The sequence below is a fragment of the Oryctolagus cuniculus genome, chromosome 7 (assembly GCF_051225735.1).
Source record: "Oryctolagus cuniculus isolate XC-2025 breed Fujian yellow rabbit chromosome 7, ASM5122573v1, whole genome shotgun sequence".
Lineage (NCBI taxonomy): Eukaryota > Metazoa > Chordata > Mammalia > Lagomorpha > Leporidae > Oryctolagus > Oryctolagus cuniculus.
In genome coordinates, this window is record NC_142873.1 from 86,080,667 (window position 1) to 86,096,053 (window position 15,387).

General features: G+C 40.4%; 1 protein-coding gene across 6 annotated transcripts in view; it reads left to right on the top strand.

The window, feature by feature from the left end:
* ZNHIT6 (zinc finger HIT-type containing 6) overlaps nt 1–15,387 on the top strand; it is a 67,296-nt gene that overhangs the window by 17,406 nt on the left and 34,503 nt on the right. For 3 of the 6 annotated variants that reach the window (XM_002715882.6, XM_051856297.3, XM_051856298.3), the window contains exons 6-8: nt 11,155–11,223; nt 12,520–12,600; nt 14,290–14,367. In XM_002715882.6, coding sequence (XP_002715928.2) covers nt 11,155–11,223; nt 12,520–12,600; nt 14,290–14,367 — 228 coding nt within the window. Of the gene's footprint in view, nt 1–1,784; nt 1,897–9,061; nt 9,240–11,154; nt 11,224–12,519; nt 12,601–14,289; nt 14,368–15,387 lie in introns of those variants that run through there. The other 3 variants (XR_016237213.1, XR_016237214.1, XM_089337109.1) reach the window with 2 other exon arrangements.

Sequence of the window (15,387 nt, forward strand, 5' to 3'; positions counted from 1 at the left end):
CTAGCGGCGCCGGCACACTGGGTTCTAGTCCCGGTTCGGGCGCCGGATTCTATCCCGGTTGCCCCTCTTCCAGGCCAGCTCTCTGCTGTGGCCAGGGAGTGCAGTCGAGGATGGCCCAGGTGCTTGGGCCCTGCACCCCATGGGAGACCAGGAAAAGCACCTGGCTCCTGGCTCCTGCCATCGGATCAGCGCGGTGCGCCGGCCGCAGTGCGCCGGCCGCGGCAGCCATTGGAGGGTGAACCAACGGCAAAGGAAGACCTTTCTCTCTGTCTCTCTCTCTCTCACTGTCCACTCTGCCTGTCAAAAAATAAAAAAATAAAAATAAAAGAAAATAAAGATTCAGCAGAACCATTACACATTTTTAGTTGTAAACTTTTAAGGTTTATTTATTTACTTATTTATTTATCTGCATGACTGTCAGAGGGAGAAAGACAGAGAAAGAGATCTTCCATCTGCTGTTTCACTGGCTAAGCCAGGCCTGCCTACATCTTTATTTTCTTAAATGCACTTTATTTATTCTTAAACAATTCATGAACATGGCCTCCCAAGTGCTTGGGCCATCCTCTGCCATCATGCTAAGTGCATTAGCAGGAAGCTGGACCAGAGGCAGAGCAGCCAGGATGTGACTGGCACTCCGATATGAGATTCCCACATTGCAAGCAGCAACCTAACCCACTGTGCTACAACACTAGTTCCTGGTTACAAATTTAACCTTTTTTTTTTTTTTTTTTTTTGACAGACAGAGTTTAGACAGTGAGAGAAAAAGACAGAAAGGTCTTCTTTCCATTGGTTCACCCCCCAAATGGCAGCTACAGCCGGCGCGCTGCACTGATCCAAAGCCAGGAGCCAGGTACTTCCTCCTGGTCTCCCATGGGGTGCAGGGCCCAAGCACTTGGGTCATCCTCCTCTGCCCTCCCGGGCCACAGCAGAGAGCTGGCTGGAAGAGGAGAAATCGGGACAGAATCCGGCGCCCCAACCGGGACTAGAACCCGGGGTGCCGGCACCGCAGGTGGAGGATTAGCCAAGTAAGCCGCGGGGCCAGCCCACAAATTTAATCTTTAACAAGTATACTGACACTGTATTATAAAATTCCATTTTTTAAGCTGCACTCTATCATTTGTGCTTGGTGGTTTTTTGTTTTTGTTTTAAAGATTTATTTATTTATTTGATAGAGTTACACAGAGAGAAGGAGAGGCAGAGAGAGAGAGAGAGAGGTGTCTTCCATCCACTGGTTCACTCCCCAAGTGGCCACAAGCACTGGAGCTGGCTGACCTGAAGCCAGGATCCAGGGGCGGCTTCTGGGTCTCCCACGTGGGTATAGGGGCCCAAGGACTTGGGCCATCTTCTACTGCTTTCTCAGGCCATAGTAGAGGGATGGATTGGAAATGGAGCAGATGGGACACGAAGTGGCACCCGTATGGGATCCCGATACTGCAGGCGGCGGCGGCTTTACCCACTACACCACAGCACCGGCCCCTATGTTTAGTGTTTTGGGAATCTGGATATCAAACTTGGAAATTGTTTTGGTTGTGCTGGGATAACAGGTCTCATTTGGTTGTGTATGTCCCCCATGTTATTTTCCTGCCTATATTGCTCAGACCTCAAATACCGAAGTAGTATACTATAACTTACCAGTTGAAAGCATGAATTTCACTAAGGAATCCCTCCACAGTAATACAAGTTGAGTATATCACCTGGAATGCTTGGGACTATAAGTGTTGAGATTTCAAAGTGTTTCATATACTTTACTTTTTTTTTAATTTTTTTTTTAATTTTTTTGACAGGCAGAGTGGACAGTGAGAGAGAGAGACAGAGAAAGGTCTTCCTTTTCCATTGGTTCACCCTCCAATGGCCGCTGCGACCGGCACACCGCGCTGATCCGAAGCCAAGAGCCAGGTGCTTCTCCTGGTCTCCCATGCAGGTGCAGGGCCCAAGCACTTGGGCCATCCTCCACTGCACTCCCTGGCCACTCCTTGGCCACTCCCAGCTGGCCTGGAAGAGGGGCAACCAGTACAGAATCTGGCGCCCTGACCAGGACTAGAACCCCGTGTGCCAGCGCCGCAGGTGGAGGATTAACCTATTAAGCCGTGGTGCCAGCCAAAGTGTTTCATACACTTTACTGAAAGATCATCTCTAATCAGGAAATCTAAGACCTAAAATGCCTTAAAGTTTCAGATTTTGGAGTTTTTTGGATTTCAGATTAGGGATTCCCAACTTGTATCATGAATTCAATTATGGTTTTGACTTTTTGTTGTGGACTAACTGTTCCCTAGAATGGGGCCCTGCTTTTGATCTTTTTACCTGTTTCTCTCTTCATGATCTTGACCTTCAGTTCTAAGCTACCCAGTCCTTCTGTTTATCATTCTTCTACTCTTTTAGTTTAGAACTAAGAGTTTGCAAACCGTCCTTTTGTTTTGTTTTGTTTTTTGTTTTTTGACAGGCAGAGTTAGACAGTGAGAGAAAAAGAGAGAAAGGTCTTCTTTCCATTGGTTTACCCCCCAAATGGCAGCTACAGCTGGCCCGCTGCGCCGATCCGAAGCCAGGAGCCATGTGCTTCCTCCTGGTCTCCCATGCGGGTGCAGGGCCCAAGGACCTGGGCCATCCTCCAGTGCCCTCCCGGGCCACAGCAGAGAGCTGGCTGGAAGAGGAGAAATCGGGACAGAATCCGGCGCCCCAACTGGGCCTAGAACCCAGGGTGCCGGCGCCACAGGCAGAGGATTAGCCTAGTGAGCCGTGACACAAGCCTCAGTCCGTCTTTGACCAGAGCTCTTTAGCTCTCCGTGTGTGTCTTTTGCCCATTATTAAAAAACAGTGTGAATTATTATTTATGACCTTCAGTCCTGTTTTAGAAGCTAGCCACTAGATGGCCCTCTTGTAAAGAAATAACAGGTGTTTTACAAATTTTTGTTTTTGGATAAAATTACAGCATTCTAATTATACTGCATTTTATATATATATATTTATTAATGTCAGTTGTACTTGAGTAAGTAATTAAGTAATGATGAATTTATTAAAGCATGGGATGTGAGGTATCTTAGAAACACTAGTATAGTCTTGTCCTTTCCTACACTGACTTTAGATAAGAGCAAAAGAAAGTGAAGTGATAGGTTTATCAGTTATGTTCCTGGAGGGACAAGTGGATTTTACAGTGAGCTTTTGGAGGATTACGTAATAGGTACTCAGTACAAACTTACTGACTGATTGAAATGTTTGGCCCTGTGATTTCTCTGTCCTAACAATGATGGAAGAATTTGAAAGCAACAACAAGGACATTGAAAAACAGTGTGAAGGAAAGAAGCTTAATGGGTCGCCAGACAGGGCTTTATGTAGGGTTGTGGCCACATGGGCAGTGGTACAGCAGTTCCTGTGACATAGCAGCATCACAGAGAGTACAGCTTTCCACTGCAGCACCAACACAGCATTTGTGGAAATGGAAAAAAAAATTAATCCATACTCTTGATCATCTTGGGATCCCCAAACTGTTTCAGTTAGGCAAATCTTTTTCCATCACTTTCTGGTTCTTGATGCTATGCCTCTCGATTGTGTCCCTTTCTTTCTGCTTCCTTGACTGTAGTACTTAACAGCTATATTCTGTGCAGGTCTTTCTTGTCTCACCACGATTACTGGGAGACTTCTGAGTGTTCTCTACCTTCCTTACCTCAGTCACTTGCATACACTGCTACTATGTACATCTTTCTAAAAACATGCTTTCACCCCAACAGTCACTTAGAATATTAATGATTCTTTGCCTGTAGGCGTCATGAGTTGTGAGATAACCTCCTTTGGCCATGGGCAGAATTGCTGATAGTTGAAATTTGTCATGGCCTTTCCTGGTTTTGCACTGTCTGCTGCTCTCATGTGTTGTCCCATGTACCCTATAATGTGGCCTAAAGCTTACTCCTTCTCCCTATCTCCCTCTCATTTGAAATTGCTGCCTTACAGGAAGTTAGAGATCAAGTATTTCAAGTTTTTTTAGTATATGTGCTGCTGAAGTGAGCACATATTTCAAGAATTTTTTACCAAGGAAAATAATGCATGTTTTCAGGGTATTTGCTTTTTAAAAGAGGAATAATAATATAGCTAATTTATCTTGAATGTTTAATTTTTGTTAAACATGACAAAATTTAATCTTTATGTATATAGACTTTTCTCATTGCTTATATTTCTTTGCCTGTTGCCTTATCCTGTAAGATGGTAACAATAATAGTGTCAGTTGTATGTATATAGCAGTTTTTAATATAGAGAGCATATCAGAATTAACTGTGCAGCAGTTTCAAAATGCAGATACATGAGGGCTGTTGCTGTGGTGAAGAGGGTAAAGCCTCCTCCTGCTTAGCCCAGCTCTGGCCGTTGCAGCCACTTGGAGAGTGAACCAGCAGATGGAAGATCTCTCGCCATGTTTCCCGCTCTCTCTGTAACTATGCCTTTCAGATAAATAAATCTAAAAAAATGCAGATACTTGGGCTTGCCCAACAAAATTGCTAACCCGTTGGGCCTTAAGACATCTCTATTTTTTAATTTTTATTTTTCTTAAAGACTTACTAATTTATCTGAAAGATTGGGGTGGGAGGAGTGAGAAATCTTCCATCTATTGGTTCACTCTCCAGATGTTCACAACACTTTGGGATGTGCCATATAAAAGCCAGGAGCCAAGAGCTTCTTCCAGGTCTCCTACTTGGGTAGCAGTGGGCCATCTTCTGCTGCCTTTCCCAGGTGCATTAGCAGCGAGCTGGATTGGAAATGGAGCATCTGGGTGGGGAGGCCAGCACTGTGGCGTAGTGCGTAAAGCTGATGTCTGCAGTGCCAACATCCCATACAGATTCTGGTTCAAGTACCAGCTGTTCCACTTCCAATCCAGCTCCCTGCTAGTGTGCCTGGGAAAGCAACAGAGGATGACCCAAGTGCTTACACTCCTGAACCCACATGGGAGACCTGGAAGACGCTCCAGCCCCCACCGTTGCAGCCATCTGGGCAGTGAACCAGCAGATAGTAGATTCTCTGTCTTTCCCCCTGTCTCTGTAACTCTACCTTTCAAAAAATAAATCTTTAAAAAAAGGAAAGAAGACGAAAAGAAAGAAGGAAATGGAGCAGATGGAACGTGAGCCAGTGCCCATATGGGATGCCAGTGTAGCAGGTGGTACCTTTACCTGCTACACCACAGTGTTTACCCTGAAGGACATCTTTACTTATTTTTTAAAGATTTATTTATGTATTTGAGAGACAGTTACAGAGAGGGAGACAGAGAAAGAGGTCTTCCATCCTCTGGTTCACTCCCCAAGTGGCTTCATTGGCCAGAGCTGGGCTGATCCAAAGGCAGGGGCCAGGAGCTTCCTCTGGGTCTTGTACTTGGGTACAGGGACCCAAGCACTTGGACCATCTTCTGCTGCTTTCCCAGGCTCATCAGCAGTGAGCTGAATCAAAAGTGGAGCAGCCAGGACTTGAACTGGTGCCCACATGGGATGCCAGTGCCGCAGACAGAGGCTACACACCACAGCACTGGCTCCATAGACATCTTTTTTTTAAAAAAAGCACCAGATCATTTTGACATTTACTTCTACTGGAAACCAATGACTTATGTGCTTGTAAGACACTGACATTCTAAATTAATTCAGTCAGTGGGGAGACATGCTGGTAAATTCTTACAGCCTATTATAGTTAATGCTCTGAGGGGTTACACAAGTAGCACAGAGGAGGGCTCATTGCCTCAGCCTTGGGATGGAAGAGTGTCATTCACTGAGAGCAGAGGACAGGACAGACTTTCCTGGAAGGGGAATTTGAGCATACTTTTGAAGCAGAAGAAACAGTTTTTGTTTTGTTTCTGAGATTTATTTATTTATTTGAAAGAGTCAGAGAGAGGGAGAGATAGAGATCCTCCATCTATCAGTTCACTCCCCAGGTAGCCTCAGTGGCCAGAGCTGAGCTAGGCCAAAGCTAGGAGCTTCTTCCAGATCGGTAGCAGGGTCCCAAATATTTGGCCATCCTCTGCTGCTTTTCCCAGGCTATTAGCAAGGAGCTGAATCAGAAGTGTAACACCAGGGATGTGTACTAGCATCCGTATGGAATGCCAGCATCACAGGTGATAACACCTGCCCAAAAGTATAGGATTTTACCTAGGCAGAGGGAAAGGATGATCTGGCAGTGAGCATATCACATGCAAAAGCATAGAGTAGCAAATTTCGAAGGTCACTAAGTAGTTTGGTGTTTCTAGAACTGGAGTGGGAGTTAATGAGTGATAGGAGATAGCCTGAGAGAAAGGCTCACTATGCTAGGGAATTAAGGTAGAGTCATATTCTGAGCAAAAAATCTTCTGTTCTTACAATTGGTCCATATCCAAATATGGATCATTATGGTCTGTCCCTACGTGATTTCCTTGTCAACTCAACGTACCCAGGTTAGTCACTCTTCTAAATCCCAGACTGTCTTCCTCTTACCTATTGCCCAGCCACCTGTGAAAGTACACATGATAGCCCATCTTCTCCCCATGTCTCCTTTGCATGAGTTCCTGTAATACATATTTTCTCCATGATTAATACGAAACAGATGCTGGCCAGTGCTGGTATTCATTTTTGGTATGCATACATATACTCTCTTTTCTACATTCTAGTGTTTCTTAAAAAGGACTCTGTTGGCATTTGAAATTGATGATTTGTTGTTATTATGTAGGACTTCACCTGCACTGTAGAGAGACTAGCATTCTTTGGCTTTCCCTACTAAATACCTCAAGCATTTAAAAAAATGTTAAATTGCCCAACTATTTCTAGAGGGCTCCACTCCCATCACCCCACTTCAAACTGAGGACTGTTTTAAGTGCTCAAGTATTTATCAGTTATTTGAAGCACAATGTTCTTTGTCATTTCAGTCTTTACCTGCTATATCCCTTTTCTTAATGTACTATCTGCTGAAGCCAGCACCACCACATAGTTAACCTGTTTCCTATTATTATCATGTAGTGGTAGTACTAATTTTTTCAAAAGGCTAGAGATATGTAACTGGAACTTTTCAGTATTTTCACAGTGATGTGAGACATAAAATTATGGCTTTCATTTTCCTAAATTCTGGTCATGTTAATCCATACTAAGTAAATGATCCTTTGTATCATGCTTCCAAAAATACTTTATCATCTGTCCTAATAAAGTAGATTATTTTTCTGTGGGATAATTGTGTTTATTTTGAAAAGCTTTACATTTCATCTTTAAATACATTGCAAAAAATTAATTACTCATGAGTGAAGGATTGTGTAGGTATTTTGTACATTTGGTTTTTTCCCTTGGAGAATTTCAAAATACAGTAATTTTTCTTTCAGTTTTAAATAAGATTTTTATAGCTTGCAGTGGAATAACATGTTTTTTCTCCTGAAATTCTTTCAGGTATTATTTGCCACTTTCAAATGTCATAACAGTTGACAATTTTAGTTTTCTTTCTTTTTCTATTGCTTATAAATGAAAGATAAAACCTAAAAAGAACAAAGCTTTACTCCTTTATATAAGTTAGGATGCTTCCTGTTGTGTGAAATAGAATACTCAGTTTATATTATTTGAGCTGTTTTAATAATGCACTTTGGCTCTCATAACTGAATGTTCAGAGGTAGGATGGACTCAATGGATAGGTTATTAGATACAATGACTTGATTATATAATCAAGGATTTGCTTTATTTCTAATGTCAGCTTAATCCTCCCCTTAAACCTCCACCATCAAAGGATGTTGCTGGTGACAGTTTAGGTTACAGTAAATACCTAGAAGGAGTGCTTCTGTCAACATTATTGAGGAAGAAAGCTGAAATTCACCATGATTAGACTATAATTAGACCTTGATTGTGTCCAGGAAGATATATATTGACCTTGTTAAACTAACAGGCACACGTCCTAGAGGGTAGGGATTATATCTGTTTATCAATGTGCATTTATGGATTAGGAAGGATGACAGTGAAAAGTTGGGAATGGTCACAAGATTATCAAAATGTCTACCTATACTACTTACCAGTGTTTCTAAAATAAGGAGGCAAAAACATTATTATTGAATTTCCGCTTCTCATTTGTTTTGATTTTAATGAGAAAGAGAATGCTCCCATTTACTGGTTTACTCCCCAGATGTCCTCAACAGCCAGAGCTGGGCCAGGCTCAGCCACAGCCAGAAGCTAGGAACCAAATTCAGCTTCCCTACATGGGCAGCAGAAACCCATCCACTTGATTCATCACTGCTGCCTCTCAGGGTATGCATTGGCAGGAAGCTGGAGTCAGGAATCAGAGGTGCACATCAAACCTAGGAACTATGAGATGGGACACAGGTGTCTCAGCTGGCATCTTAAACGGGTAGGACAAACTGTCACACCTTGAACTTTCATTTCTCTGTGCCTCAAAGGATAGCTGGAGACAGCCCAAGTGCTTGGGCCCCTGCACCCATGTCAGAGACCTAGAATGTAACTCTTAAGATGTGCCGTATTTCTTAGGATGACAGCTTTGAGGCTATCAAAATGATTAGATGTGTAACCCTGGTTCTGCCTGGGCAGTAACTCCTAAGATAAAATGGAGACATCTTAAATGAATATTTCTAATAAGGAAATATTTGTAATTTTTTAAAGGGTTGCAGTTCCTTCTGTCACTTTTACATCCAGCACTTCCCCATGACAACATGCTAACTTTAAAAAATAAAAATTTTTTGAAAGATTACTTAATTCAGATGTATTCTTAAGAAAGAATTAAATCCTTTCATAATATCAAGAAATAGCTATAGTTAAAATTTAGGGCATGTCCTTCATATTTATAGACACCTGTGTAAATCTGTATTTTAAATATAAATGCTATCAACCAACATCCATTTTTCAATATTAATGCATATAGTTCTGCATCATCTTTTATGACTGTTTAACATTTCATTATGTAAATATACCATGTTTTATAATAAATCTGATTATGTATATTTAAGTTCTTTCTAGTTTTTTCTGTTATAAAAAGTGATGCATGGGGCTGGCACTGTGGCACAGCAGGTTAACACCCTCGCTTGAAGCGCCAGCATCCCATAAGAACGCTGGTTCTAGTCCTGGCTGCTCCTCTTCCAATCCAGCTTTCTGCTATGGCCTGGGAAAGCTGTAGAAGATGGCCCAAGTGCTTGGGCCCCTGCACCCATGTGAAAGACCCGGAAGAAGCTTCTGGCTCCTAGCTTCAGATCAGCACAGCTCTGGCCATTGCAGCCATCTGGGGAGTGAAGCAGCAGATGGAAGACCTCTCTCTGTATCTACCTCTCTCTGTAACTCTTATCTTTCAAATAAATGAAATAAATATTTTTAAAAAGTAATGCAGTAAACATTTTGTACATATCTTACTACTTACCCAATTATTTCCTTAGACTAATAAATTCCTGAGAATGAAACTGTTCAGGCAAAAATATATACTTTTTAAATTTCAACCTGTTATATACAGCTTGTATGAAATTGAACTGCTAGAGGCTTACACCAGTTTATACTCTCGTCTGCAGTGGAATGTCCACTTGGTCACAGTTCACTAATATCACTAATTTTAAAACTGTTCTGAAAATCTGATAGGTACAAGCATTTCATTTCTAAGTGTATCTTTGTTAATGAATTTAAACATGTTATAATATGAGCAGTGCCATTTCAGAGGAACTGATGACTTTTGGTTTACATCTTCAGGTTTATGGTTATAACTTCACATTGTTCATTATATTAGATTTTGCTGCTAAGAGGTATATTTCAAGGACATACTGGTCATTGCTTAGTGGAGATGCTGTCAGGCACTGCCTTAGAAATTTTAACAAGATTTTTTTCTATAAAGATTTATTTTTATTTTATTTCATTTGAAAGAGTTACCAAGAGAGGCAAAACGAGAGATCTTCCATCCACTGGTCCGCTGGGCTGAGCTAGGCTGAAGTCAGGAGCCTGGATTTCTATCTAGGTCTCCCATGTGGGTGGCAGGGACCCAGACACTTCTGTCATCATCCACTGCCTTCCTGCGCACATTAACAGGGAATTAGATTGGAAGTGGAGCAGCCAGGACTTGAATAATTGTTCATAAGGGATGCTAGCCCCACAAGTGGCAGTTTAGGCCACTGTGCCACAACGCTGGCTCCAGAAATGTCTTCCAAGTAAGGAAACTATTATATAAAAGTATCATGAGGTGAAGACATTTACATTTCTGTCCTATTTTGAACATTGGATTTAAAAAAAAAAATGCTGTCCAGTACATTAAATTTAGGCATATTAAATAGGGCATATTGGCTGGCACTGCGGCTCAATAGGCTAATCCTCCACCTGCGGCGCGGCACCCAGGGTTCTAGTCCCAGTCGGGGCGCCGGATTCTGTCCCGGTTGCCCCTCTACCAGTCCAGCTCTCTGCTGTGGCCCAGGAGTGCAGTGGAGGATGACCCAAGTCCTTGGGCCCTGCACCCCATGGGAGACCGGGAGAAGCATCTGGCTCTTGGCTTCAGATCAGCGCGGTGTGCGGGCCACAGCGGCCATTGGAGGGTGAACCAACGGCAAAGGAAGACCTTTCTCTCTGTCTCTCTGTCTCTCTCTCACTCTCACTGTCCACTCTGCCTGTCAAAAAAAAAAAGGGGGGGGGGCATTTTGTCATTTTTCTAAAGTCAAGCATTTAGTGGATTATTACTGTTAATCGTGTATCACACCAAAGTTTAGATCTGAAAGCAGGGAGACTCTAGGTCAGAGTCATTCTGCCTAGCAACCAGCTTGTTGTCTACTGTTTTGCTACTGAATGCACGTACTCATGCCTCAGAAGTATATTTGCAGCCAGCTGGACTCAACCGGACAATACTTCATTCACCTAATTTCCAGACTAGTCAGGCAAAGACATCAGCTCATTGTGTTTAGTCATGAGGAAATTTATTTGTAAACTTAAAGTAGTAGCACACTGATCTCAGAAGCCTCTGAACTATGAGAAATTGCCTTCAAATTCAGGAATGTGATGTTCTTAGAATTTAGAACTGCTTCACTTTATTTTTTTTCTTTCTTAATAACACAAGTATAGCCTTTCAAAAACATAGCTTCTAAAGTCTTAGAAAATAGCTGTTACTAGGAAAGAGATTTCAGTTCTCAGAATGATTTTTAAATGAAAATTCAGAAAGTTGATTTGCATTCATACTGTCATTATTTTCCTTGATCCTCACATGATTATTTTCTCTTAGAAAACAACAGTTTTGTTGGCATGTGAAGCTCTGCTTTCCTCAAAGTCAAGCTGAGTACGTAGAAAAAAGGTATAGTATATCATTGTGTATTAAGAACTGAATTATTTTTATTTTAAGTCCTGTATTTCAGACAAGTTGTTAACTATATGTATGTCATTAGGACAAAAATTAAGTTGTGGAATATTCACCCAATGAAATATTAACCATCACTATGAAATGAATGAACTACTGCTGTGCAAATGTTGAAACAAGCAAGTTGAGGAAGAAATGTACAGAATATGTTTCTGCTCATCAATAAGAAAGTAAAACACTCCAGAAAATGAAATAGTATACTTTTTCAGGAATACCTGTAAAGGTGGTGGAATGCTAAGGGAAACAATGAACATAGAAATCATGCTGGTGGTTACTTAAGCAGGGGGAGAGTTGGTGTTAGGAAGAAGGATGCAAGGAGAATCAAAGGGACTGAGAGGTTTCTGTTTCTGAGACTGATGAGATGTATAGTGAGTAACAAATGACCCAGATGTTTGCTATGCAAAAGTTACTTTTTAAACACATATATGTATACCGATATTTGAATGAATTTGCATGAGGTTGTCTACTTTTTTCATGTTATGAATATTTTCAAGTGCCATTTAAAAATTTTAATGGTTGCATACTATTGAATTCCTTGGAATTAAAGTTGATGTTTAAGTTTATCTAGCATATATCCACATTGTATATAAATTTTCTTCAGTGTAATTGTCACACAAATTTTGTTGAAGAACTGTCTTGTGTGAAGTTGTATACCAGACTAAAGATAAAAAGGACTCATTTTACAGATGGAAATGTGTGGCCAACAGTGTTTATAAACATATATAAATGGTTGAGGCAACTTAGTGTCTTAATTTTGTTTATACAGTTTTAAAGTGAAAGTAGTGTACAAATATACAGGAAAGTTGGACACCTTAAAATCAGTATCAGTTTTTAACATGGTTTTATAGAAAATGAAAAACTTGAACATGTACTGAAATTAGTATCTGAAAGATTTTTTCAGATTTTTATTTCTGCAGGTTTCAAGTATATTTCATACAGACATCATATTTGAGCACAGATGTGTGTTCTTAGAGGCTTCATATTTTTATAACTGATTTTTAAGAAGCTTCTCAAAAATGTTTAATTGAAAATCCTTTCTTAAGTATGCCAAGAAATCTTTTTGTGTATTATTAAGTAATTTTTGCTTAAAAGGCTGTTATATTCTGCCAGTAGTGAAATAAAGGGTCACTCTTAAATTATTTAATCAAAGCAAAAAAAATCCACAACATTTAGTAATTCTAACACCTTTAGTAGAAAATTATAAACAATAATACAGTTTTTTCTTTTGTTAAGAGTACCAGATGATAAAACTATTAATGAAATCCTCAAACCTTACATTGATCCTGAAAAATCTGATCCCATAATTCGTCAAAGGTATGTTTCAAACTCATACAACTTTCTGAAGATATTTAAAAAGTTGAGTATTAAGTGTGTATTGTGTAAAGCCATGACTTTATTAAAATGTCATATGTCACTGCAGTTTACTTTCTGTCACATTTCCTTGGTGTTTATTGAAGGTTAGTATAATAGTAGCTAACACTCACTGTTCAGTGTTTCAAATGCTCTTCAAGAATGATACTATTAAATTTATTAATTAAATTCTCACAATAACTCAGGTAGATTCCTAATATTCTTCTCATTTACAGATGAGGAAACTAAGCCTTAAAGTGGTTAACTAATTGAATACCTAATAAGTGGGGAACCAGGGATTTAAATGCAGGCAGTCTGGAGTCAAAGTATGCACTCTTTTTTTTTTTTTTTAACAGGCAGAGTGGACAGTGAGAGAGAGAGACAGAGAGAAAGGTCTTCCTTTTGCCGTTGGTTCACCCTCCAATGGCCGGGGCACCGCGCTGATCCGAAGGCAGGAGCCAGGTACTTCTCCTGGTCTCCCATGGGGTGCAGGGCCCAAGCACTTGGGCCATCCTCCACTGCACTCCCTGGCCACATCAGAGAGCTGGCCTGGAAGGGGGGGCAACCGGGATAGAATCCAGCGCCTCAATCAGGACTAGAACCCGGTGTGCCAGTGCCGCAAGGCGGAGGATTAGCCTAGTGAGCCACGGCGCCGGCCCAAAGTATGCACTCTTAACCCTTAAACTAAACTGCCTTTCAAGTTGAACCAAAAACTCTGGAAATTAAGACTTTCCAACTAACTGTTAAAGACAGAAAATCCTGTTTCAGCCAAGTCTTCATAGAACTAAGTAAGGTACACCCTGCCTCCTGTCCAAAAATACAGCATAGATAAAATTGGTTAAGATAGCATAGTGGAAAGATTCAGTCATGGATATCTGGGTTAGAATAGCTGACTCTGTCCCTTATTAGCTGTGTGATCAGGAACACGTTACTTAACTTCCAGGCCCTAAGTTTTTTCATCGGTAAAATAAGAACTAGTTAAGGTTGTTATAATGCTGATAAGAAATAGCGTATGTAAAATTCCTAGTACAAAGCCTAACATACAGTAGTACTCAAAAAAGGAAACAGTTATTGGAATCTGAGTTATTAGTGCTCCTGGGCAGGAACCCAGGTGATTTTATTTTCACCAGATGGTAATTGCTTGGGATGTGAACGCTTGGTTTGGTTCCAGAGTAACCTGGTGTTCAAAATTTAGACTGGGTAGATTCTAAAAGGTCTGATCCAATTCAAATTAAATCTCATTCTTTTTCATTTGATAAAAGGTGGTGCCCAGATTGAAGCAAACGCATGTCATATATCAAACAGTGTCTTTGGGACAGCTGTGATAGTTTGCTTTCCTTCCTTCTTACCACCAATAACCTAGTTGTTGTGGTTAAATGTATGCTTGCCAGTAAGACAAAGTATCTGTTACTTAATTGGATACATTTTTAATTTAATTGTCTGAAATGGATAAATTCTAATTTGATTAATTGAACAGAGAGAGAAAAATGTTATTCTATTTAAGATCCTTCTTTAGAAAACATCTCATTTTCTGTGCTGGCAGATGCATTTGAAGGATTATTAGGTGTTCAGAAATGCTTACTTTTCATAAGACAATCCTGAAATATACTAAAAATCAATTTCACTTTCTTCAATATGATGTTTTTATTTCAGGTTGAAAACCTACGTTCACTCTCAGACTGGGGTCCAGATTTTAATGAAGGTTGAAAATATGCAGCAAAATTTAGCAAGGTATAATTACTCTTCTCCCCATTCCTTTAAATATTTTCATTATTTAATATAATCAAGTGATTTGGTTAGTTTAAGTAGCTAGTTATGCTGCTTATCTGTCAGTAAAGCGTGAACTTGCAAAATAATTTTTCAAATTAGAATTCTAAAATAAGCATACTTACCATATTATAAAATAATTTTGGTTGAAAAATCACACTGGTTAGAATATTTTAAAATACCACCATGTGCAGCTGGAAGATTTCTGTAACTCAGCTCAGCTTACTTCAAGAAATATTCTTATAGCAGAGTTCCAATTTTCAAGTTTATACTTTTGGAAATACAAAAATGTATGTGATTAGCTGACTTGTATATCTTGTGGTGGAGAGAAAGAACTCAGCATAGAAAGGCAAAGAGAGCCAGATTCTAGCAAATCATATGAGTTGAGAAAGTTCTTAATATCTTTGGGGGCTTTGCTCTTTCATTAATGGAAGAATGTTTAGACTACTCTAAATGATCTCACAGAGTTTCTGAGTACTTAAATGCCACTTTATGTGTCAGCATACTGAACTGCAAAACATTGATCTTTAAAGGCCTTGTGAAGCTTTTTTCTTGTTGTTTGGGTAACAAAGCTACTTAATTCAATTCAAGCTAGATCTAATCTGTTTCTTCCATGATTTGATTTGCTAGTATAGCTTAGAGCAGGGATGGAGAACTTCTAGGCTGTAGGCCATTTAAGGCCTGTGAAATCATTTTGGCCTCACCAAGACAAATGTAGGTGGAACTCAGTAAATCTATAGCAGGCTAAATTTTAAGTTGATAATTTTGTATGTCCTGTTCATGATATGATAAATATCCAAATGGCCCTTGGCAGAAAAAAGGTTCCCCACCCCTGGCTTTAGAGGTTTAAGAGTCCAAGCTGTGGGGGCCGGTGCTACAGCCTAGCAGGTAAAGCGACCACCTGCATTGCTGGCATCCCATATGGGCACCAGTTTGAGTCCCAATTGCTCCACTTCCGATATAGCTCTCTGCTTTGGCCTGGGA